General features: G+C 47.0%; 1 protein-coding gene across 4 annotated transcripts in view; it reads right to left on the reverse strand.

Annotated features, from left to right (window-relative positions):
* LOC124012940 (protein PALS2-like) overlaps nucleotides 1–26,265 on the reverse strand; it is a 90,806-nt gene that overhangs the window by 58,469 nt on the left and 6,072 nt on the right. For 2 of the 4 annotated variants that reach the window (XM_046327020.1, XM_046327017.1), the window contains exons 2-3: nucleotides 6,942–7,010; nucleotides 5,934–5,970 (exon numbers count right to left, since the gene is read on the reverse strand). In XM_046327020.1, coding sequence (XP_046182976.1) covers nucleotides 5,934–5,943 — 10 coding nt within the window. In that variant the 5' untranslated portion in view covers nucleotides 5,944–5,970; nucleotides 6,942–7,010. The remainder of the gene's footprint in view (nucleotides 1–5,933; nucleotides 5,971–6,941; nucleotides 7,011–26,265) is intronic. The other 2 variants (XM_046327021.1, XM_046327018.1) reach the window with 1 other exon arrangement.

Here is a 26,265-nt window from a genome sequence, read left to right on the forward strand (position 1 = left end):
AGTCACACCCACCCTCCTCTCTCTTCCCTCCTCCCTGTTCCCAGTCACACCCACCCTTCTCTCTTCTCTTTCCTCCCTGTCCCAGTCACACCCACCCCCTCTCTTCCCTCCCCCTATTCCCAGTCACACCCACCCTCCTCTCTTCCCTCCCTCCCTGTTCCCAGTCACACCCACCCCCTCTCTCTTCCCTCCCTCCCTGTTCCCAGTCACACCCAACCCCCTCTCTCTTCCTTCCCTCCCAATTCCCAGTCACAACCACCCTCTTCTCTTCCCTCCCTCCATGTTCCCAGTCAGACCCACCCCTCTCTCTTCCCTCCCTTTCTGTTCCCAGTCACACCCACCCTTCTCTCTCTTCCCTCCCTGTCCCCAGTCATACCCACCCCTCTCTTCCCTCCCCCTGTTCCCAGTCACACCCACCCTCCTCTCTCTTCCCTCCCTCCCTGTTCCCAGTCAGACCCACCCCTCTCTCTTCCCTCCCTCTCTGTTCCCAGTCACACCCACCCTCCTCTCTCTTCCCTCCCTGTCCCCAGTCACACCCACCCCCTCTCTTCCCTCCCCCCTGTTCCCAGTCACACCCACCCTCCTCTCTCTTCCCTCCCTGTCCCCAGTCACACCCACCCCCTCTCTTCACTCCCTCACTGTTCCCAGTCACACCCACCCTCCTCTCTCTTCCCTCCCTCCCTGTTCCCAGTCACACCCACCCTCCTCTCTCTTCCCTCCCTCCCTGTCCCCAGTCACACCCACCCTCCTCTCTCTTCCCTCCCTCCTTGTTCCCAGTCACACCCACCCTCCTCTCTCTTCCCTCCCTCCCTGTTCCCAGTCACACCCACCCCCTCTCTTCCCTCCCCCTATTCCCAGTCACACCCACCCTCCTCTCTTCCCTCCCTCCCTGTTCCCAGTCACACCCACCCCTCTCTCTTCCCTCCCTCCCTGTTCCCAGTCACACCCACCCCCTCTCTCTACCCTCCCTCCCTGTTCCAAGTCACACCCACCCCCTCTCTCTACCCTCCCTCCCTGTTCCCAGTCACACCCACCCCCTCTCTCTTCCCTCCCTCCCTGTCCCCAGTCACACCCACCCCCTCTCTCTACCCTCACTCCCTGTCTCCAGTCACACCCACCCTCCTCTCTTCCCTCCCTCCCTCTGTTCCCAGTCACACCCACCCCCTCTCTCTACCCTCCCTCCCTGTCCCCAGTCACACCCACCCCCTCTCTCTACCCTCCCTCCCTGTTCCCAGTCAGACCCACCCCCTCTATCTTCCCTCCCTCCCTGTTCCCAGTCAGACCCCCCCTCTCTTCCCTTGAATCTGACCGCAAAAACACAGGATTACAGAATCTGTTCTGAATTCTCTCTATTTCTCTCTCCCTCCCTTGCTCTCTCTCAAAGTTTTCAGTGTGATTCTCTGTAACTGCGGTAGCTCTATAGAAGAAATTATATCTGATACAATTGAAGTCGGAAGTTTACATACACTTAGGTTGGAGTCATTAAAATTTGTTTTTCAACCACTCCACGCATTTCTTGTTAACAAACTATAGTTTTGGCAAGTCGGTTAGGACATCTACTTTGTGCATGACACAAATAATTTTTCCAACAATTGTTTACAGACAGATTATTTCACTTATAATTCACTGTATCACAATTCCAGTGGGTCAGAAGTTTACATACACTAAGTTGACTGTGTCTTTAAACAACTTGGAAAATTCCAGAAAATGTCATTTTAGTCAATTGGGAGGTGTACCTGTGGATGTGTGTCACGACTTCGGCCGAAGTCGGTTCCTCTCCTTGTTCGGGCGGCACTTGGCGTCGCCCGTCTACAAGCCATCGCCGATCCACTTTTCATTTTCCATTTGTTTTGTCTTTGTTTCTACACCCCTGTTTTTTATTCCCCTAATTATTGTTCATGTATTTAACCCTCGGTTTCCCCCATGGTGTTGTGCGGGATTGTTTTATGTCATGTTCGGTAATGTTGGTGACTGGTTATTTTAGACGGGTGCTGTTTCTTGCCCGTGTGTAAAAGTTGATGTTCGTGTGTTTGTGTTTGGGCAAATGTATCGTTTTACCTTGCACCATTCATTATTCTGAGTAAAGTTACGTTCCTCACAATTCTCTGCTCTCCTGCGCGTGACTGCATCCACCAGCAACACCCACCATTCTGAAAATGTATTTTATGGCCTACCTTCAAACTCAGTGCCTCTTTTTTTTTTTTTTTTTTTTTTTACCTTTATTTAACCAGGCAAGTCAGTTAAGAACATATTGTTATATTGCTTGACATCATGGGAAAATCAAAAGAAGTCAGCCAAGACCTCAGAAAAAAAACTGGAGCATTTTCCAAACACCTGAAGGTACAACGTTCATCTGTACAAACAACAGTACGTAAGTATAAACACCATGAGACCACGTAGCCGTCATACAGCTCAGGAAGGAGACGCGTTCTGTCTCTAGAGATGACCGTACTTTGGTGTGAAAAGTGCAAATCAATCCCAGAACAACAGCAAAGGCCATTGTGAAGATGCTGGAGGAAACAGGTACAAAAGTATCTATATCCACAGTAAAACAGGTCCTATATCGACATAACCTAAAAGGCCGCTCAGAATGGAAGAAGCCACTGCTCCAAAACTGCATAAAAAAGACAGACTACAACTGCACATGGGGACAAAAATCATACTTTTTTGGATAAATGTCCTCTGGTCTGTAGAAAGAAAAATAACTGTTTGGCCATAATGACCATCGTTATGTTTGGAGGAAAAAGGGTGAGGCTTCCAAGCAAAAAAAACACCATTCCAACCGTGAAGCACGGGGGTGGCAGCATCATGTTGTGGGGGTGCTTTACTGCAGGAGGGACTGTTGCAATTCACAAAATAGATGGCATCATGAGGCATGAAAATTATGTGGCTATATTGAAGCAACATATCAAGACATCAGTCAGGAAGTTAAAGTTTGGTCACAAATGGGTCTTCCAAATGGACAGTGACCACAAGCATACTTCCAAAGTTGTGGCAAAATGGCTTAAGAACAAAAAAGTCAAGGTATTAGAGTGGCCATCACAAAATCCTGACCTGAATCCTATAGAAAATGTGTGGGCAGAACTGAAGAAGCATGTGGAAGCAAGGAGGCCTACAAACCTGACTCAGTTACACCAGCTCTGTCAGGAGGAACGGGCCAAAATTCACCCAATTCACCCAATTTATTGTGGGAAGCGTATGGAAGGCTACACGAAACGTTTGACCCAAGTTGAACATATTAAAGGCAATGCTACCAAATACTAATTGAGTGTATGTAAACTAGAGGTCGACCGATTATGATTTTTCAACGCCGATACCGATTATTGGAGGACCAAAAAAAGCTACTACCGATTAATTGGATAATTTATATATATATATATATATATATATATATATATATATATATATATATAACAGTATTGTTGTATAACAGTATTGTTGTAATTGTCATTACAAATTACAAATATATATATATATATATATATATATATATATATATATATAAATATATATATATATATATATATATATATATATGTAATAATGACAATTACAACAATACTGAATTAACACTTTATTTTAACTTAATATAATACATCAATAAAATCAATTTATCCTCAAGTAAATAATGAAACATGTCCAATTTGGTTTAAATAATGCAAAAACAAAGTGTTGGAGAAGAAAGTAAAAGTACAATATTTACCATGTAAAAAGCTAACGTTTAAGTTCCTTGCTCAGAACATGAGAACATATGAAAGCTGGTGGTTCCTTTTAACATGAGTCTTCAATATTCCCAGGTAAGAAGTTTTAGGTTGTAGTTATTATTGGCATTATAGGATTATTTCTCTCTATACCATTTGTATTTCATATTTCATATACCTTTGACTATTGGATGTTCTTATAGGCACTATAGTATTGCCAGCCTAATCTCGGGAGTTGATAGGCTTGAAGTCATAAACAGCGCAATGCTTGAAGCACAGCGAAGAGCTGCTGGCAAATGCAGGAAAGTGCTGTTTGAATGAATGCTTACGAGCCTGCTGGTGCCTACCATCGCTCAGTCAGACTGCTCTATCAAATATCAAATCATAGACTTAATTATAATATAATAACACACAGAAATACGAGCCTTTGGTCATTAATATGGTCAAATCCAGAAACTATCATTTCGAAAACAAAATGTTTATTCTTTCAGTGAAATACGGAACCGTTACATATTTTATCTAACTGGTGGCATCCATAAGTCTAAATATTGCTGTTACATTGCACAACCTTCAACGTTATTTCATAATTATGTACAATTCTGGCAAATGAATTACAGTCTTTGTTAGGAAGAAATGGTCTTCACACAGTTCGTAACGAGCCTGTTGGCCCAAACTGCTTGTCACGCCCTGACCTTAGTATTCTTTGTTTTCTTTATTATTTTGGTTAGGTAAGGGTGTGACATGGGTAATGTATGTGTTTTTGTTCCTGTCTAGGGCTTTTGTATGTCTATGGGTGTTCACAAGTCTAGGTATTTATATGTCTATGGTTGCCTAGATTGGTTCTCAATTAGAGGCAGCTGTTTATTGTTGTCTCTGATTGGGAACCATATTTAGGCAGCCATATTCCTTGGGTTATTTCGTGGGTGATTGTCTATGTCTAGTTACCTGTGTCTGCACTAGTATTATATAGTGTCAATTTCGGTTTGTTGTTTTGTATAGTTTGTTAAGTGTTCTTCGTCTTCATTAAAAAGTATGTATTCATCTTACGCTGCGCCTTGGTCTCCTCCGTACAACGAATGTGACACTGCTGCATATACCCTGACTCTGCTTGCACAGAACGCAAGAGAAGTGACACAATCTCCCTAGTTAAAATAAATCCAGGTTAGCAGGCAATATTAACTAAATATGCAGGTTTAAAAATATATACTTGTGTATTGATTTTAAGAAAGGCATTGAAGTTTATGGTTAGGTACACATTGGTACAACGACAGTGCTTTTTTCGCAAATGCGCTTGTTAAATCACCTGTTTGGCGAAGTAGGCTGTGATTCAATGATAAATTAACAGGCACCGCATTGATCATATGCAACGCAGGACAAGCTAGATAAACTAGTAATATCATCAACCATGTGTAGTTAACTAGTGATTATGCTAAGATTAATTGTTTTTTATAAGATACGTTTAATGCTAGCTAGCAACTTATCTTGGCTCCTTGCTGCACTCACGTAACAGGTAGTCAGCCTGCCACGCAGTCTCCATGTGGAGTGCAATGTAATCGGCCATAATCGGTGTCCAAAAATGCCGATTACCGATTGTTAAGAAAACTTGAAATCAGCCCTAATTAATCGGTCAACCTCTAGTGTAAACTTCTGACCCACTGGGAATGTGATGAAAGAAATAAAAGCTGAAATAAATAATTCTCTCTACTATTATTCTGACATTTCACATTCTTAAAATAAAGTGGTGATCCTAACTGACCTAAGACAGGGAATTTTTACTAGGATTAAATGTCAGGAATTGTGAAACTGAGTTTAAATGTATTTGGCTAAGGTGTTTGTAAACTTCCAACTTCAACTGTATATGCACTCAATTTAATTCCACTTTTTTTTTAAATGTCATGGTGTATGACTTAACTATACCCTTTCCACCCCCACATGTTTTTAAATAAACAAATCAAAGCACATAGACTAAAGATAGCGCCCTGAAGAATATCAGGTGAGCAAAGCATCATGGGATGGGATGAAAAGCAGTTGATCAGAAAAAGGGGGGCATTAAACTGAAGGCTCCAGGGTTTGGATGTTTATGTGTTTATGACAGGTTAAACGATATGGAACAGTGATGAGATAACATTAGCCAGCGTTCTCACGATAGCATTACACCAATGTTAAAACAGCATTATATTAACGTTATACAGGTGTTTAAGGGCTGTAGATACAGGGGATGTCTTCCTCTACCTGTGATCATGGTTGTGACTGGGTTGTCAGGGTGGAACTGTAAAGACAAGGCTACAGTCAGATAGTGGTAGTAGCCTGGGGCAACACAAGGCCACAGTCAGATAGTGGTAGTAGCCTGGGGCAACACAAGGCTACATTCAGACAGTGGTAGTAGCCAGGGGCAACACAAGGCCACAGTCAGATAGTGGTAGTAGCCTGGGGCAACACAAGGCTACATTCAGACAGTGGTAGTAGCCAGGGGCAACACAAGGCTACATTCAGACAGTGGTAATAGCCAGGGGCAACACAACGCTACAGTCAGATAGTGGTAGTAGCCAGGGGCAACACAAGGCTACATTCAGACAGTGGTAGTAGCCAGGGGCAACACAAGGCTACATTCAGACAGTGGTAATAGCCAGGGGCAACACAACGCTACAGTCAGATAGTGGTAGTAGCCAGGGGCAACACAAGGCTACATTCAGATAGTGGTAGTAGCCAGGGGCAACACCACTCTGCTTTGATAACATCAGTCTAGACCAGGGAGAGAGAAGAGTCATGGACAAGCCTTAAGATCGGCTTAACACTCCTGGCACATTCCGTACACTACACCCACACAAACGCTTATTTATATACAAACAGACATACTTCTCTCTCACTCTGTTTCAAACACACACACACACACACACACACACACACACACACACACACACACACACACACACACACACACACACACACACACACACACACACACACACACACACACACACACACACACACACACACACACACACACACACACACACACACACACACACACACACACACACATGCTTATAAACATTGGAAAGTGCATTAAAATAAACATACATTTAAAACACACCCACACAAACCATATAGCCTAAACAGAGACACACAATCCCAAATACTTGCAGTACAACTACACATAACCCTTAGACAACATAATACACTCTCAGGACCTATAACGACACCTGTAGGGATAAACAAGAGGACATGTCGTGATCTTACCTGTGTCTGACTGTTAACCCCAATCCACCCTGCTCTTCTACAATCTACTCATCCGTCAACCCTAGAGACCTAGGAGAGAGAGAGAGAGATACGGGGAGAGAGAGATAAGGGGAGAGAAAGAGGGTAGGGGAAAGAGAGAGACAGAGTGAGGGGGAGGAAAGAGGGCGAGATTGAGGGGAAAGAGAAAGCGAGGGGAAAGAGAGAGAGAGAGAGAGAGAGAGAGAGAGAGAGAGAGAGAGAGAGAGAGAGAGAGAGAGAGAGAGAGAGAGAGAGAGAGAGAGAGAGAGAGAGAGAGAGAGAGAGAGAGAGAGAGAGAGAGAGAGAGAGAGAGAACACTCATCAGACAATGTTTATGACCAGGAGTTTACACACTGATGGGGGCCATTGTTCTCAGCACAACACTGATGGGGGCCATTTTCCTCCAGTTCTTATCCTCCGAGAACTGGATTGTTCCTCAGCACAACACTGACAGGGCCATTGTTCCAGGCACTGATGGGGGCCATTGTTCCTCCAGCACAACACTGATGGGGGCCATTGTTCCTCCAGCACAACACTGATGGGGGCCATTGTTCCTCCGGCACAACACTGACGGGGGCCATTGTTCCTCCAGCAACAACACTGATGGGGCCATTGTTCCTCCAGCACAACACTGATGGGGGCCATTGTTCCTCTGGCACAACACTGATGGGGGCCATTGTTCCTCCTGCACAACACTGATGGGGGCCATTGTTCCTCCGGCACAACACTGATGGGGGCCATTGTGTCCACCGACCCTCAGGACGTCGCTTAAGTCATCATCCTGTGCCATATAGTCCCAGACAGCATAAATGTCATTCAATCCAAGTGTCATTGTCCACTATTATGTGGGAACAACAGGGAAGGTTAGGTAATGCATTAAGCCTAACCTTGAGTATTTTCTCTCTCCATTTCTCTTCTTCCATTCCTGTTCTCGTTCATCCTCCCTTCCCTCTAACCTCTTCCCTCCATCCCAGGTCCAATGACAGAGTGGTAAACAGTAGCTTTTTAATAAACACTACAGGTCACTCAGCAGCATTAAGCTCTGAATAACTCTAATGAAATGAGATGGGTTAGCGGAAATGTTTTGATTACAGCTAGCAGAAATAACCGCCCACTGCTTTGGTTTTAGCCATGGCAACAGGTCTTGCCAACTTTTTAAGGTTTTCCAAAAATCACAGTTGGAGAATTCCCGGATTTCCTGCTTTGTTCATCTTGATTCCAGCAATATGATCACACATGTACGGCCACCATAGAATTACGGTGAACATAATCTTAGTCTGTGTCCCAAACGGCACCCTATTCTCTATATACAATACTACTTTGTACAAAAAGTAGAACACAAAAAAGTTGTGCACTATACAGAGAATAGGGTGCAATTTGGGGCACACACTTTTAAGGTGCATTGTGTCAGAGTGCACTCTGGGTCGTTCGTAAATTCAGAGCGTTGTCAGATTGCCGGTTCGAAGCGTTCAGAGCACACAATGGACTCTCTGGCTGAGGAGTAGGGTTGATATGAGCATTCTGACCTCACAACAACAGTCAAGCACCCAAGCTAACTGACTAACGTTGGCTAGCTTGCTACTTCCAGACACAAATGAGAGAATACCCCACTCTGGCCATTTTATTCTTCCTAGCCGAGCTGGTTAGGCTGTTTTCATGTTATCCAGAACTTTGGTGACTGTATCTGTGCTGCTGGCAACAATTGACACCGGTAATTTTACTGACACCGGTCATATTCAACAGGTGTTGAGTGTTCGTAAATTCATCAGTTATTCTGCGCTGTGGCACAGTCAGACGAGAGTGCTCTGAAATCGGAGTAAATAGCCAGAGAGAATTTACGAACACACCCTCGGAATCTGACTGGCAATGCAAACAGATCACAAGATATTACAGACCAGTTCATTTCATCCCCACTTCCTGGCCCCCGGTTTAAATGGCCAGCACTTTATTACACCACCTCCCTCCTTCGTATCAACTTTTCTCTCCATTGGATCTGCTCATTGCGTGGCCCATCCATCACGTTAGTGCTAATTGGCCCATTACAGCAAAGAGAGAGAGAGAGCGAGAGAGACGTGCCAAATGTTTGACCATATAAGAGACATATAGCCTATGCATGGTCAGTGGCTGTAAATAAATAGTGGCTGTAAATAAATAGGCTGAAGCCATCTGCATTGACCAGATTGGGCTAGCTAGATCCCCAATGTAGTCTTTTAACTAGTTAGCATCCTAATGAAGAATGTTATGTCCCATAAACACACTGAATATAATGTAGGCCTTCCTGTTAGGGTAACTTGAGGTAATTCGCCATTTGGGGTAGCATGCCCCTGCCTGTACTTCTCACAGAAACCACTTCTACACCCCCCCCCCCCCAACACTTTCCCTGATTGCCACTACTCACCAAAAAATTTACTACATCACTCCCCCCAAATAATTTTGAGGTAGGGTAGCATTTTACCCCAAGTTACTCTACAATTGACCCGTGTTGCATTTAGCCCCATTCTCCCCTATGCACTCATGGTGAATTGCTGAACAGTAACATGCTGAACCATGAAGCTGCTAAAACTCTAGGTTTAAAATGGTACATTTTGAACACACAGTATTTAGGAGTTGAGATATAAAGTAGGAAGAGAAAGCTGGGATTGTCCTCTTTTTAACACAGGCCATTAAAACTGCTGTTTTAAGCATTATTGCAAAAATTGTTGTGCATTTGCTTGTAAGAGTTGCAAGTTTCCCTCCCTTTGGCACTCAACTTGAATGCGCCTCGAGGGGAATATTTCTCACATAGAACACACAACAAGCCGACCAGGTAAATAGATCAACTATTCTACTATGGGGGTGTCAAATGTTTCTATTCATTACTTGTTTGTTTGCAGAGGAAAAGTAAATGTGTGTCACGTGTGCAGCATTTCCGGCCTCACCATCGTTACTTGCACCTGCGCATCATCAAAACTCACCTGGACTCCATCACTTCCCTGATTACCTGCCCTATATATGTCACTCCCTTTAGTTCCTTCCCCAGGCATTATTGTTTCAGTTTCATGTCTGTTCGTTGTTCATGTTTCTTGTTTTGTATCATGTTCCGTTTATTTTATTAACACTCCCTCCCTGAACTTGCTTCCTGACTGTCAGCGCACATCGTTTCAGAATGACGCCTCACGCAGCTACAGCCAGCTCGTCGGGCTTTCATGCCCTCACTGGATTGTCAGGCTCCCCTGCTTCCACTGGATCGCCAGGCTCCCCTGCTTCCACTGGCTCATCAGGCTCCCCTGCTTCCACTGGCTCATCAAGGCTCCCCTGCTTCCACTGGCTCGTCAAGCTCCCCTGCTTCCACTGGCTCGTCAGGCTCCCCTGCTTCCACTGGCTCGTCAGGCTCCCCTGCTTCCACTGGCTCGTCAGGCTGGTCAGGCTCCCCTGCTTCCACTGGCTCGTCAAGGCTCCCCTGCTTCCACTGGCTCATCAAGGCTCCCCTGCTTCCACTGGCTCGTCAGGCTCCCCTGCTTCCACTGGCTCGTCAGGCTCCCCTGCTTCCACTGGCTCGTCAGGCTCCCCTGCTTCCACTGGGCTCGTCAGGCTCCCCTGCTTCCACTGGCTCGTCAGGCTCCCCTGCTTCCACTGGCTCGTCGGGCTCCCCTTCTTCCACTGGCTCGCCAGGCTCCCCTGCTTCCACTGGCTCGTCAGGCTCCCTTGCTTCCACTGGCTCGTCAGGCTCGTCAGGCTCCCCTGCTTCCACTGGCTCATCAAGGCTCCCCTGCTTCCACTGGCTCATCAAGGCTCCCCTGCTTCCACTGGCTCGTCAGGCTCCCCTGCTTCCACCGGCTCGTCGGGCTCCCCTGCTTCCACCGGCTCGTCGGGCTCCCCTGCTTCCACCGGCTCGTCGGGCTCCCCTGCTTCCACCGGCTCGTCGGGCTCCCCTGCTTCCACCGGCTCGTCGGGCTCCCCTGCTTCCACCGGCTCGTCGGGCTCCCCTGCTTCCACCGGCTCGTCGGGCTCCCCTGCTTCCACCGGCTCGTCGGGCTCCCCTGCTTCCACCGGCTCGTCGGGCTCCCCTGCTTCCACCGGCTCGTCGGGCTCCCCTGCTTCCACTGGCTCATCAAGGCTCCCCTGCTTCCACTGGCTCATCAAGGCTCCCCTGCTTCCACTGACTCGTCAGGCTCCCCTGCTTCCACTGGCTCGTCAGGCTCCCCGCTTCCACTGGCTCGTCAGGCTCCCCGCTTCCACTGGCTCGTCAGGCTCCCCTGCTTCCACTGGCTCGTCAGGCTCCCCTGCTTCCACTGGGCTCGTCAGGCTCCCCTGCTTCCACTGGCTCGTCGGGCTCCCCTGCTTCCACTGGCTCGTCGGGCTCCCCTGCTTCCACTGGCTCGTTGGGCTTTCATGCCTTCACCGGCTCGTCAGGCTCCCCTGCTTCCACCGGCTCGTCAGGCTCCCCTGCTTCCACCGGCTCGTCAAGGCTCCCCTGCTTCCACCGGCTCGTCGGGCTCCCCTGCTTCCACCGGCTCGTCAGGCTCCCCTGCTTCCACCGGCTCGTCAGGCTCCCTTGCTTCCACTGGCTCGTCAGGCTCGTCAGGCTCCCCTGCTTCCACTGGCTCATCAAGGCTCCCCTGCTTCCACCGGCTCGTCGGGCTCCCCTGCTTCCACCGGCTCGTCAGGCTCCCCTGCTTCCACCGGCTCGTCAGGCTCCCCTGCTTCCACCGGCTCCCCTGCTTCCCCCTGCTCGTCAGGCTCCCCTGCTTCCACCGGCTCCACGGGCTCCCCTGCTTCCCCCTGCTCGTCAGGCTCCCCTGCTTCCACCGGCTCCACAGGCTCCCCTGCTTCCCCCTGCTCGTCAGGCTCCCCTGCTTCCACCGGCTCGTCATGCTCCCCTGCTTCCACCGGCTCGTCAGGCTCCCCTGCCTCAGCCGGTCTGACAGGTTTCCGCGCTCCAGCTGGCAACAGGTTCCCACGTATCAGAAGGGTTGACCAGTCCACTATGGATCCCCGGAATCGTCATTTTGGTTGGCGTCCTGCGGCTGGAGCCGTGCGCCAGGGAGGGGGTACTGTCACATGTGCCCCCTCACCGGCCTCTAGGTCACCAGGCTGGTCGTTATGGCGCACACCTGTCACCATTGTTACGCGCACCGTCATCAAACTCATCTGGACTCCATCACTTCCCTGATTACCTGCCCTATATATGTCACTCCCTTTAGTTCCTTCCCCAGGCATTATTGTTTCAGTTTCATGTCTGTTCGTTGTTCATATTTCTTGTTTTGTATCATGTTCCATTTATTTTATTAACACTCCCTTCCTGAACTTGCTTCCCGACTGTCAGCGCACATTGTTACAATGTGGACTGTTCTAGCATCTTCAAAGAGCGTTTCATATTTTTGGGCCGTGGCAGCAATGATTTTGCCGTGGCACAACGCCACAGTTAAATTAGTGCAGCGAAAACACTGCCATAGTGTGCCACCACAGCAGCAAGATGTGTGACCTGTTATCACAAGAAAATGGCAACCAGCACAAACACCATTGTAAATATAACCTATATTTATCAGTTTATTTATTTTCTCGTTGTTACATCACTTTTTAAATAGCAGTGACATAACATTTGAAATGTCTATATTAGGGATGAAACGACTACTGGTTTCACGATAAACCAGAGTAAAATCCCGAAGGTTACTATTAACGTTTCAAATTGTAATTATAATTAAAACCGTGTTTGATTACCACGGTTTGAAAAACTCACGGTAAATATTGCCCAGCATTAACCAAAGTTGGCAACAGTCTGACACAGGCGCATGTGAAAACATGATGGAAGGTAGTGACAGCGCTCTTGATATCTTTCAGTATTTTGGTGGAGGAAAACCTAATCGAATATGGTCACCCTGTCTGCAGAACATGTAAAAAACTAATCGCTGTGAAAGGGGGCAACACTTCAAATCTCTTGAATCATCTTCGTGACCACCACCCACTACTTTATAGCGACTGCAAGGTAAGTTAACTTTTAGCTCAATGCATGATGTGGGGACTTTGGAATGGGGGGAAATGTCCTGGTTTGTCTGTCTATAATGTAAACTGAAGCTTTCAGTGTCACCTACTCTTGTAAAAACACAACACATTGTTCTGCTGCTGTATGTGTCGTGTGTCTGCAGACTCTATTCACCCATTGCACACGATAACACCTTACGTAGTTTAGTCACCAACCAACATATTGTTTTTGTTAATTTAAAATCCGACAGTCGTCGACTTGGTTGTGTGTTCCAACAGAAGAAACACTATAGACTCCTATACAAGACCCCTGTATTTATGTTAATTGTTGGGCTCATTGCAATTAATATCACGGTCTTCTTAAGACTCGTTTATTTATCTCAATTGTGCACGGGGTCATTGCATATACTCAAATGCAACACAGAAGATTGACTGTGTGTGTGGTGAGAACATAGCCCACAATGTCTGCTGTGTGGATCGAACAGCCAACAAGTCGAGCAGTCATTTGAAAGAGTAAGAACATTTCAGTGAGAGAACTCAAAGGCGAAATCCATTTACGCCAAGATAATGGCATTCAATGCCCTTGACAATCAACTGTTCTCTGTTGTTGGTGATGTTGGCTTTCGCGACTGGTCGATCAATGGTACACACTACCAAGTGCGCTATTTTTCAGATGTTGCCCTACCGGAGTTCCACAGTAATAGAGTCACTGCTATTACCTTCACGACATACTATGGAACGCCACTTGGGTATTTGTGTGTCAAAAAATCGAACACTATTTGACATGTTAAATAAGCTTTTAATTTGGCACGTCAAATAACACAGTTCTATTATAGAATGTTGTGTGTTCTGAATGTGCAAGTACAAGCCAAGCGCCACCACTACTGTCAAAGCTCTACAAAAAAGTCTGTAAACAGGCAAACACCGACCACAAACGATGTGTTTACAGTACCGCATTGGTAATAAAGCATTATTTGTTGGACTGCAACTTTTGAGGTAGCTAGCTAGGTTTAGCTTGGTACCTAGCTAGCACCAATACAACCAGCCTGAAAACAATGACCAGTAGAAACTGCAGTCCTTTTCATTTTTCTTAGCAATGATTTAGGAATCCTTGTGAGGAAGTATTAGCTAGGTAGCCACTTGTTTTCCTATTGAACGTTGCGTTATGGTAATGAGCTTGAGGCTGTAGTCACGATACCGGATCCGGGATGGCTCGGCGCAAGAGGTTAAAGAATTGGACAGGAGAGAGAAGAAGGAGAGAGGAAACTTAATGAACTGGACAGGAGGGAGAAGAAGGAGAGAGGAAACTTAATGAACTGGACAGGAGAGAGAAGGAAAGAGGAAACTTAAAGAACTGGACTGGAGAGAGAAGAAGGAGAGAGGAAACTTAACGAACTGGACAGGAGAGAGAAAAAGGAGAGAGGAAACTTAAAGAACTGGACAGGAGAGAGAAGAAGGAGAGAGGAAACTGAACAAACTGGACAGGAGAGAGAAGAAGGAGAGAGGAAACTTAACGAACTGGACAGGAGAGAGAAGAAGGAGAGAGGAAACTTAATGAACTTGACAGGAGAGAGAAGGAGAGAGTAAACTTAAAGAACTGGACAGGAGAGAGAAGAAGGAGAGAGGAAACTTAAAGAACTAGACAGGAGAGAGAAGAAGGAGAGATGACACTTAAAGAAGTGGACAGGAGAGAGGAGGAGGAGAGAGAGGACACTTAACGAAGTGGACAGGAGAGAGAAGAAGGAGAAAGGAAACTTAAAGAACTGGACTGGAGAGAGAAGAAGGAGAGAGGAAACTTAACGAACTGGACAGGAGAGAGAAAAAGGAGAGAGGAAACTTAAAGAACTGGACAGGAGAGAGAAGAAGGAGAGAGGAAACTTAACGAACTTGACAGGAGAGAGAAGAAGGAGAGAGGAAACTTAACGAAGTGGACAGGAGAGAGAAGGAGAGATGAAACTTAAAGAAGTGGACAGGAGAGAGAAGAAGGAGAGATGAAACTTAAAGAACTGGACAGGAGAGAGAAGAAGGAGAGAGGAAACTTAAAGAACTTGACAGGAGAGAGAAGAAGGAGAGAGGAAACTTAAAGAACTTGACAGGAGAGAGAAGGAGAGAGGAAACTTAACAAACTGGACAGGAGAGAGAAGAAGGAGAGAGGAAACTTAAAGAACTGGACAGGAGAGTGAAGGAGAGAGGAAACGTAATGAACTGGACAGGAGAGAGAAGGAGAGAGGAAACTTAATGAACTGGACAGGAGGGAGAAGAAGGAGAGAGGAAACTTAATGAACTGGACAGGAGAGAGAAGAAGGAGAGAGGAAACTTAACCTCTTGAGACTCTAGGGGCAGTATTTCATTTTTGGATAAAAAGACGTGCCCGTTTTAAGCGCAATATTTTGTCAAGAAAAGATGCTCGACTATGCATGGAATTGATAGCTTTGGAAAGAAAACACTCTGACGTTTCCAGAACTGCAAAGATTTTCACTGTGAGTGCCCTAGAACAAAAGCTTCAGGCAAAACCAAGATGTTTCTGCAACCAGGAAATGAACAGGATTTCTGAGGCTACGTTTTGCATTATCTCCTTATATGGCTATGAATGCGACAGGAATGAGCCTACACTTTCTATCGTTTCCCCAAGGGGTCCGGAGCATTGTGACATATTTGCAGGCATATCATTGGAAGATTGACCATAAGAGACTACATTTTCCAAGTGTCGGCACGGTGTCCTGCGTGGAAATTGGTGCGCAAAACTCAGCTGCTGGTATTTTTCCATGGGATTCTGAGAAAAACCATGCTTCCACGAACGGCATATCAATGAAGAGATATTTGACAAAACACCTTGAGGATTGATTCAAACAACGTTTGCCATGTTTCGGTTGATATTATGGAGTTAATTCGGAAAAAAGTTTGACGTTTTGGTGACTGAATTTTCGGTTCGTTTCGGTAGCCAAATGTGTAGTAACAAAACGGAGCGATTTGTCCTACACAAAGAATCTTTCAGGAAAAACTGGACATCTGATATGTAACTGAGAGTCTCATCATTGAAACATCTGAAGTTCTTCAAAGGTAAACTATTTTATTTGATTCCTTTGCTGGTTTTTGTGAATATGTTGCGTGCTAAATGCTACGCTAAATGCTAAGCTAGCCATCAACACTCTTAAACAAATGATTGATTTTCTATGGTTCAACAGCATATTTTGAAAATCTGAGATGACAGTGTTGTTAAGAAAAGGCTAAGCTTGAGAGCAGGCATATTTATTTCATTTCATTTGCGATTTTTAGAAATCGTTAACGTTGCGTTATGGTAATGAGCTTGAGGCTGTAGTCACGATACCGGATCCGGGATGGCTCGGCGCAAGAGGTTAAAGAACTGGACAGGAGAGAGAAGAAGGAGAGAGAAAACTTAATGAACTGGACAGGAGAGAGAAGGAGAGAGGAAACTTAATGAACTGGACAGGAGAGAGAAGAAGGAGAGAGGAAACTTAACGAACTGGACAGGAGAGAGAAGAAGGAGAGATGAAACTTAAAAAACTGGACAGGAGAGAGAAGGAGAGAGGAAACTTAAAGAACTTGACAGGAGAGAGAAGGAGAGAGGAAACTTAAAGAACTGGACAGGAGAGAGAAGAAGGAGAGAGGAAACTTAAAGAACTTGACAGGAGAGAGAAGGAGAGAGGAAACTTAAAGAACTGGACAGGAGAGAGAAGGAGAGAGGACCTTAATGAACTTGACAGGAGAGAGAAGGAGAGAGGAAACTTAAAGAACTGGACAGGAGAGAGAAGGAGAGAGGAAACTTAAAGAACTTGACAGGAGAGAGGAAACTTAAAGAACTTGACAGGAGAGAGAAGAAGGAGAGAGGACCTTAATGAACTTCACAGGAGAGAGAAGAAGGAGAGTGGAAACTTAAAGAACTGGACAGGAGATAGAAGAAGGAGAGAGGAAACTGAACAAACTGGACAGGAGAGAGAAGAAGGAGAGAGGAAACTTAACGAACTGGACAGGAGAGAGAAGAAGGAGAGAGGAAACTTAATGAACTTGACAGGAGAGAGAAGGAGAGAGTAAACTTAAAGAACTGGACAGGAGAGAGAAGAAGGAGAGAGGAAACTTAAAGAACTAGACAGGAGAGAGAAGAAGGAGATGACACTTAAAGAAGTGGACAGGAGAGAGGAGGAGGAGAGAGAGGACACTTAACGAAGTGGACAGGAGAGAGAAGAAGGAGAGAGGAAACTTAAAGAACTGGACAGGAGAGAGAAGAAGGAGAGAGGAAACTTAAAGAACTGGACAGGAGAGAGAAGAAGGAGAGATGAAACTTAAAGAAGTGGACAGGAGAGAGGAGGAGGAGAGAGAGGACACTTAACGAAATGGACAGGAGAGAGAAGAAGGAGAGAGGACACTTAAAAAACTGGACAGGAGAGAGAAGAAGGAGAGAGGACACTTAAAAAAGTGGCCAGGAGAGAGAAGGAGGAGAGAGAGGACACTTAACGAAGTGGGCAGGAGGAAGGAGGAGAGAGGGGACACTTGAAGAAGTGGAGAGGAAAGAGAAGAAGAGGAGATGACAAAGAAGTGGAAGGGAAAGAGAGAGAATGAGAAGAGGAAGAGTAGACAAAGAAGTGGAGCGGTGAGAGAGATGGCAAAAGTTTTTAGAGGAGAGGAGATGAAAGGGCACAGAGTAAGATCTTAGAGGAGGAGACGAGATGAGGAGGTGACACTAAGGTCTTAAGAGAGGAGAGGAGTGAACTCGTTAAGAGGATAGGAGAGGAGTGAACTAGTTAAGAGGATAGGAGAGGAGTGAACTAGTTACGAGGATAGGAGAGGAAAGGAGTGTACTAGTTGAGAGGATAAAAGAGCAGAGGAAAGGGGTGAACTGGTTGAGAGGATAGAAGAGGAGAGGAAAGGAGTGAACTGGTTGAGAGGATAGGAGAGGAGAGGAAAGGAGTGAACTGGTTAAGAGGATAGAATAGGATAGGAGAGGAGTGAACTAGTTAAGAGGATAGGAGAGGAGTGAACTGGTTGAGAGGATAGGAGAGGAGAGGAAAGGAGTGAACTGGTTAAGAGGATAGAATAGGAGAGGAAAGGAGTGTACTAGTTGAGAGGATAGAAGAGGAGAGGAAAGGAGTGAACTGGTTGAGAGGATAGGAGAGGAGTGAACTGGTTGAGAGGATAGGAGAGAAGAGGAAAGGAGTGAACTGGTTAAGAGGATAGAATAGGAGAGGAAAGGAGTGTACTAGTTGAGAGGATAAAAGAGCAGAGGAAAGGGATGAACTGGTTGAGAGGATAGGAGAGGAAATGAGTGAACTGGTTGAGAGAATAGGAGAGGAAAGGAGTGTACTAGTTGAGAGGATAAAAGAGCAGAGGAAAGGGATGAACTGGTTGAGAGGATAGGAGAGGAAATGAGTGAACTGGTTGAGAGAATAGGAGAGGAAAGGAGTGTACTAGTTGAGAGGATAAAAGAGCAGAGGAAAGGGATGAACTGGTTGAGAGGATAGGAGAGGAAATGAGTGAACTGGTTGAGAGAATAGGAGAGGAAAGGAGTGAATTGGTTGAGAGGAGATGAACGGAGTGAACTGGTTGAGAGGATAGAAGAGGAGAGGAAATGAGTGAACTGGTTGAGAGAATAGGAGAGGAAAGGAGTGAATTGGTTGAGAGGAGATGAACGGAGTGAACTGGTTGAGAGGATAGAAGAGGAGAGGAAATGAGTGAACTGGTTGAGAGGAGATGAACGGAGTGAACTGGTTGAGAGGATAGGAGAGGAGAGGAAATGAGTGAACTGGTTGAGAGGAGATGAACGGAGTGAACTGGTTGAGAGGATAGGAGAGGAGAGGAAAGGAGTGAACTGGTTGAGAGGATAGGAAATGAGTTAACTGGTTGGGAGGATAGGAGAGGAAATGAGTTAACTGGTTGAGAGGATAGGAGAGGAAATGAGTTAACTGGTTGAGAGGATAGGGTTGAGAGCACACACACTTTAGGGTGAGAGAAGATGTTCAGTCCTTGAAGGGCCTTTATGGAGAGGACAGAGTGGGTGCACCCCTGAGAAGGAGAGAAGAGAGGGAAGTGGAAGCGAACACATAGGCTACATAGGTCTTGAAAAAGAGAAGAGCAAGGAGAGAGGCTGCCTCTGCAGACACAAACATACAAAATCACTCAAGCATTAATTTTGACCATAGAGAATACAGAAAGCAGCATAAGGAAGTGGTCACGAGCACAAGTCCATTGGCTGGTCAGGGACGGGTGTGAACCAACAACCAACCAGAGCCCTCCCCTCGCCTCTGGTTTCCCAGCAGCCAACCAGAGCCCTCCCCTTGCTCTGGTTTCCCAGCAGCCAGATGACGGACAGCTCGTGATGGAGGGATTATGAAGGATCAGTGTCTGTTTTTGTGCAAAACGCCACCACAGATCATCTCTGTGTTACGCAGCACACAGCATTAAAAGCACAGAGAATCATTCAGAAATAGCTGGCAACACAGCCATTCATTCTGGTGATCCTTATGGGAGGACCAAAGCTAGACTGAGATCTAAATTAAAATGTTACTAACTGTAATGCCCACTGTAGTGTTTTGCTACTCAGTATGTGTGAACGCTCTATTCATTTAATTGTATGCTTTACTATGCTACATCCTCAAATGTCAAACGAAACAAACACAATATGCATCTTAAGGCCATGTCCATTCATGCACACACAAACTACTGAGGGTGACCATTACTTCTCTCTCTCTCCCCATCTCCCCAGCACTGTCACGCCTTGGTCATTGTATCTTGTGTTTTGTTATATGTTTGGGTAGGCCAGGGTGTGACATGGGTTTATATGTTGTATTTCGTATTGGGGTTGTATTAATTGGGAGTGTGTATATTAGGGGTGTGTCTAGTTAGGCTTGGCTGCCTGAGGCGATTCCTAATTGGAGTCAGCTGATTCTAGTTGTCTCGGATTGGGAACCGTATTTAGGTAGCTTGAGTGCGCGTTGTATTTCGTGGGCGATTGTACCTGTCTTTGTGTTAGTCACCAGATAGGCTGTAATTAGTTTCACTCGTTTGTTGTTTTGTATTCTCAGTTATTTCATGTACAGCATTTTCTTCATTAAAAGTCATGAGTAACCTACACGCTGCATTTCGGTCTGACTCACTTCAAACAGCAGACGAATATCATTACAAGCACAAAGAGGCAGAGCCAGGGAGGACTGAGTAATAGCCGCCACTCTGGGTTTCTCTCAGCAATTAAGAATCACAAAAGGAGGCCAGTAACCCGGATTGCCTTGGAGCCACAATGCCCTCCCGAGCACAGCTGGCTGCTAGAACTCCTGGGGTATCGCAGAGCAATTAGTCAACTTTATTCACTGCAACATCGCTACTAAAGCCTGTACACTCTCAGATATTATTTTCAGAGTTATTCAATTCAAGCAGCCTATGGTTAGATAGTGGGGTATGCTGTGTGTGTGGTAAGAGAGGGGATATGGGTGGGGAGGGAGGGGCTTGTTGATCCAATCCCTAATGACTTTTCTACAACCAAACTAAACCCAACATATACAGACAGAGACAGAGACTGAGCGATAGAAAGACAGGGAGAGACAGAGACAGAAAGAGACAGAAAGAGACAAAGAGACAGAGACAAAGGGAGACAGAGACAGACAGAGACAAAGAGAGACAGACAGAGAGAAAGACAGAGAGAGACAGAGACACAGAGACTGAGACAGAGAGAAGAGTGGGACACAGAGTGAGACACAGAGTGAGACACGGAGAGACAGAGAGTGACAGAGAGAGAGACACAGAGTCAGACACGGAGAGACAGAGAGAGACAGAGAGAGAACCCTCTACCACTAGCCCCAGTACATGTAGGTCAGGCTGTGTTCCTCTAGATAAGAGGATTACACTGCCAGAAACAAGATGGCCATCTTAACACATGAATAATATTTAATACAGTTATTCAAACAACAAGAATCATATTTATCAATCCCATCACCATTACATTTCTATTTTTGACATTTTAAGAAGACGTTCTCATTCAGAGTGGTTACGACAAAACTCAAATAAAAGTTTATTCATAACGTACACAGATTACATCAGGTATAAACGGTGCCATGAATTGCATACTTGCAAGCTCCCTCAACAAGGCAAAGCAAATATCAATAATAATCAAAAGTCTATTGAAAATAACAAGTAAGTAAGAAGGTAGTATGCATTGTAATAAAATGGGTATGTACACAATAGGATATATCATAATGAATGTGCTATGACAAGTATGAGTGTATTTACAATTTAAAGTGAATTGTGTCTCAGTAGATCAGTTGGACAAATAGTATAGAAATAGAACAGCAGTGTTGACTGTGTGTGTGTGGTGTGTGTGGTGTGGTGTGTTGTGGGTGTGGTGTGTGTGTGTGTGTGGTGTGTGTGGTGGTCTGGTGTGTGTGTGTGTGTGGTGTGGTGGTGTGGTGTGTGTGGGTGTGGTGGTGTGTGTGTGTGGTGGTGTGGTGTGTGTGGTGGTCTGGTGTGTGTGTGTGTGTGTGTGTGGTGTGGGTGTGGTGGTGTGGTGTGTGTGGGTGTGGTGGTGTGTGTGTGGTGTGTGTGTGTGTGTGTGTGTGTGTGTGTTGTGGTGGTGTGTGTGTGGTGTGGTGGTGTGTGTGTGGTGGCTTCTACACCTGCATTGCTTGCTGTTTGGGGTTTTAGACTGGGTTTCTGTACAGCACTTTGAGATATCAGCTGATGTACGAAGGGCTATATAAATAAATTTGATTTGATTTGGTGTGCTGTGTGTGGTGTGGTGGTGTGTGTGGGGTGTGGTGTGTGTGGTGTGGTGTCTCCACAAACCCCAGTACACACACACCGCTCTTCACAACCCCCAGTACGCACACACACTGCTCTCCACAACCCCCAGTACACACACACCGCTCTCCACAAACCCCAGTATACACACACCGCTCTCCACAACCCCCAGTACACACACCCCGCTCTTCACAACCCCCAGTACACACACCCCGCTCTTCACAACCCACAGTTCACACACACCCCCTTCACATCCCCCAGTACACACATACCGCTCTTCACAACCCCCAGTTCACACACACCGCTCTTCACAACCCCCAGTTCACACACACCGCTCTTCACATCCCCCAGTTCACACACACCGCTCTTCACAACCCCCAGTTCACACACACCGCTCTTCACAACCCCCAGTTCACACACACCGCTCTTCACAACCCCCAGTTCACACACACCGCTCTTCACATCCCCCAGTACACACACACCGCTCTTCACAACCCCCAGTACACACACACCGCTCTTCACATCCCCCAGTACACACATACCGATTTTCACAACCCGCAGTTCACACACACCGCTCTTCACATCCCCAGTATACACATACCGCTCTTCACAACCCCCAGTACACACATACCGCTCTTCACATCCCCCAGTACACACATACCGCTCTTCACAACCCCCAGTTCACACACACCGCTCCCTACAATCCCCAGCCCTTAACGAGCAACAGGCATAACCAGCAGCATCTCATGTCATGACATAACTCATGGTGTCACATGACCCTTGGTCTTCCTCCAGCCTCTCTCCTGTCAGGGCTCCTACCAGCTACTGTCTTCCTCCAGCCTCTCTCCTGTCAGGGCTCCTACCAGCTACCGTCTTCCTCCAGCCTCTCTCCTGTCGGGGCTCCTACCAGCTACCATCTTCCTCCAGCCTCTCTCCTGTCGGGGCTCCTACCAGCTACTGTCTTCCTCCAGCCTCTCTCCTGTCAGGGCTCCTACCAGCTACTGTCTTCCTCCAGCCTCTCTCCTGTCAGGGCTCCTACCAGCTACTGTCTTCCTCCAGCCTCTCTCCTGTCAGGGCTCCTACCAGCTACTGTCTTCCTCCAGCCTCTCTCCTGTCAGGGCTCCTACCAGCTACTGTCTTCCTCCAGCCTCTCTCCTGTCAGGGCTCCTACCAGCTACTGTCTTCCTCCAGCCTCTCTCCTGTCGGGGCTCCTACCAGCTACCATCTTCCTCCAGCCTCTCTCCTGTCGGGGCTCCTACCAGCTACTGTCTTCCTCCAGCCTCTCTCCTGTCAGGGCTCCTACCAGCTACTGTCTTCCTCCAGCCTCTCTCCTGTCAGGGCTCCTACCAGCTACTGTCTTCCTCCAGCCTCTCTCCTGTCAGGGCTCCTACCAACTAATACGGATGGGCATTTTTCCGATATCCAGATGGTCAAAATCCATGTGTTTTAAAGAGACGATGCCCTGCGCTCTGCTTGTTTGGGGGGTGGGGGGAGCCGGTACCCTGTGCTCTGCTTATTGGTGGGGTGGGGGAACCGGTGCCCTGCGCTCTGCTTGTTGGGGGATGGGTTGGGGGAGCCAGTGCTCTGCGCTCTGCTTGTTGGGGGGTGGGGGGAGCCAGTGCTCTGCGCTCTGCTTGTTGGGGGTTGGGGGAGCCAGTGCTCTGCGCTCTACTTGTTGGGGGTGGGGGAGCCATTGCTCTGCGCTCTGCTTGTTGGGGGGTGGGTTGGGGGAGCCAGTGCGTTGCGCTCTGCTCGTTCGGGGGTGGGGGTGCCAGTGCTCTGCGCTCTGCTTGTTGGGGTGGGGGGCTGCTCTGCGCTCTGCTTGTTGGGGGCGTGGGGTGTGGGGAGCCGGCGCCCGGTGCTCTGCTTGTTGGGGGCGTGGGGGGAGGGGTGTTCTGTGCTCTGCTTGTTGGGGGGTTTGGGGGACCGGTGCCCTGTGCTCTGCTTGTTGGGGGGCCGGTGCCCTGCTTGTTGGGGGGAGGTGCGAGAGACGAGCAGAAATGTGTGACCGTCTATGGAAGATGTGTAGACTTCCGCTTTTTTATGGGGCACGATCATAAAAACTGTCATTAAACTGTTGTTTTATTAAAATGTTGAATGTAATGGCCTACCCTTGTGGATAGAATTCAGAACCTTCACTTTTTCCACATTTTGTTACGTTACAGCCTTATTCTAGAATGTATTCAATAAATGTTTTTCCTCATCCATTTTTTTTCACCTTTATTTAACCAGGTAGGTCAGTTGAGAACAAGTTCTCATTTACAACTGCAACCTAGCCAAGATAAAGCAAAGCAGTGCGACACAAACAACACAATCTACACACAATACCCCATAATGACAAAGTAAAAACAGGTTTTATTTTTTTGGTGCAAATGTATTAAAAATCAAAAACAGAAATACCTTATTTACTTAAGTACTGTATTAAGACTCTTTGCTATGAGACTCAAAATTGAGCTCAGGTGCATCCTGTTTCCATTGATTATTCTTGAGATGTTTCGACACCTGTCTAGATAAGGTCCCACAGTTGACAATGAACGTCAGAGCAAAAACCAAGCCATGACGTCAAAGGAATGGTCCGTAGAGCTCCGAGACAGGATGGTGTCGAGGCACAGATCTGGGAACGGTACCAAACATTTCTTCAGCATTGAAGCTCCCAAAGAACACAGTGGCCTCCATCATTCTTAAATGGAATTAGTTTGGAACCAACAAGACTCTTCTTAGATCTGGCCGCCCTGCCAAACTGAACAATCGGGGGAGAGGGGCATTGGTCAGGGAGGTGGCCAAGAACCCGATGGTCACTCTGACAGAGCTCCATATTTTCTCTGCGGAGATGGGAGAACCTTCCAGAAGGACAACCATCTCTGCAGCACTCCACTAATCAGGCCTCCATGGTAGAGTGGCCAGACGGAAGCCACTCCTCAGTAAAACGCACATAACAGCCCACTTGGAGTTGGCCAAAAGGCACCTAAAGGACTCTCAGACCCTGAGAAACAAGATTATCTCGTCTGATGAAACCAAGATTGAACTCTGGCGCTTGGCCTGAATGCCAAGCGTCAAGTCTGGAGGAAACCTGGCACCATCCCTACGGTGAAGCACGGTGGTGGCAGCATCTTGCTGTTGGAATGTCTTTCAGCAGCAGGGACTGGGAGACTAGTCAGGATTGAGGGAAAGATGAACGGAGCAAAGTACAGAGAGCTCCTTGATGAAAACCCGCTCCAGAGCACTCAGGACCTCCGAATGTGGCAAATGTTCACCTTCCAAAAGGACAACGACCCTAAGCACACAGCCAAGACAACACAGGAGAGGCTTCGGGAACTGGAAGGAAAGGGGGCCAAAGGAGGAAAATGGCTTTAGGGGTGATCAGTGAAATATACCTGCTGGAGCGCGGGCTACGGGTGAGTGCTGCTATGGTGACCAGTGAGCTGAGACAAGGCTAGGCTTTACCTAGCAAAGACTTATAGATGACCTGGAGTGGGTGGGTTTGGTGAAGAATATGAGGTGAGGGCCAGCCAATGAGAGCATACAGGTTGCAGTGGTGGGTAGTATAGGGGGCTTTGGTGACAACAGTTTGCTGAGTAGAGTGTTGGAGGCTATTTTGTAAATTACATTGCCGTAGTCAAGGATTGGCAGGATAGTCAGTTTTACGGAAGTATGTTTGGCAGCATGAGTGATGGATGCTTTGTTGCGAAATAGGAAGCCGATTCAAGATTCATTTTGGATTAGAGATGCTTATTGTAAGTCTGGAAAGAGAGTTTATAGTCTAACCAGACACCAAGGTATTTGTAGTTGTCCACATATTCTAAGTCAGAAGCGTCCAGAGTAGTGATGCTGGACAGGCGGGCAGGTGCGGGCAGCAATTGGTTGAAGAGCATGCATTTAGTTTTACTTGCATTTAAGAGCAGTTGGAGGCCACGGAAGGAGAATTGTATGGCATTGAAGCTCGTCTGGAGGTTAGTTAACACAGTGTCCAAATAAGGGCCAGAAGTATACAGAATGCTGTTGTCTGCGTAGAGGTGGATCAGAGAATCACCAGCAGCAAGAGCGACATCATTGATGTATACAGAGAAAAGAGTCGGCCCGAGAATTGAACCCTGTGGCACCCCCATAGAGACTGCCAGAGGTCCGGACAACAGGCTCTCCGATTTGACCCACTGAACTCTATCAGAGAAGAGGTTGGTGAACCAGGCGAGGCAGTCATTTGAGAAACCAAGGCTGTTGAGTCTGCAGATAAGAATGTGGTGATTGACAGAGTCGAAATCCTTGGCCAAGTCAATGAATACAGCTCTACAGTATTGTCTCTTATCGATGTCGGTTATGATATCGTTTAGGACCTTGAGTGTGGCTGAGGTGCACCCATGACCAGCTCAGAAACCAGATTGCATAGCGGAGAAGGTACGATGGGATTCGAAATTGTCGGTGATCTGTTTGTTAACCTGGCTTTCGAAGACCTTAGAAAGGCAGGGTAGGGCCTCCCGGGTGGCGCAGTGGTTAAGGGTGCTGTACTGCAGCGCCAGCTGTGCAATCAGAGAATCTGGGTTCGCGCCCAGGCTCTGTCGTAACTGGCCGCGACCGGGAGGTCCGTGGGGAGACGCACAATTGGCCT

Source organism: Oncorhynchus gorbuscha, linkage group LG24, assembly GCF_021184085.1.
Source record: "Oncorhynchus gorbuscha isolate QuinsamMale2020 ecotype Even-year linkage group LG24, OgorEven_v1.0, whole genome shotgun sequence".
Lineage (NCBI taxonomy): Eukaryota > Metazoa > Chordata > Actinopteri > Salmoniformes > Salmonidae > Oncorhynchus > Oncorhynchus gorbuscha.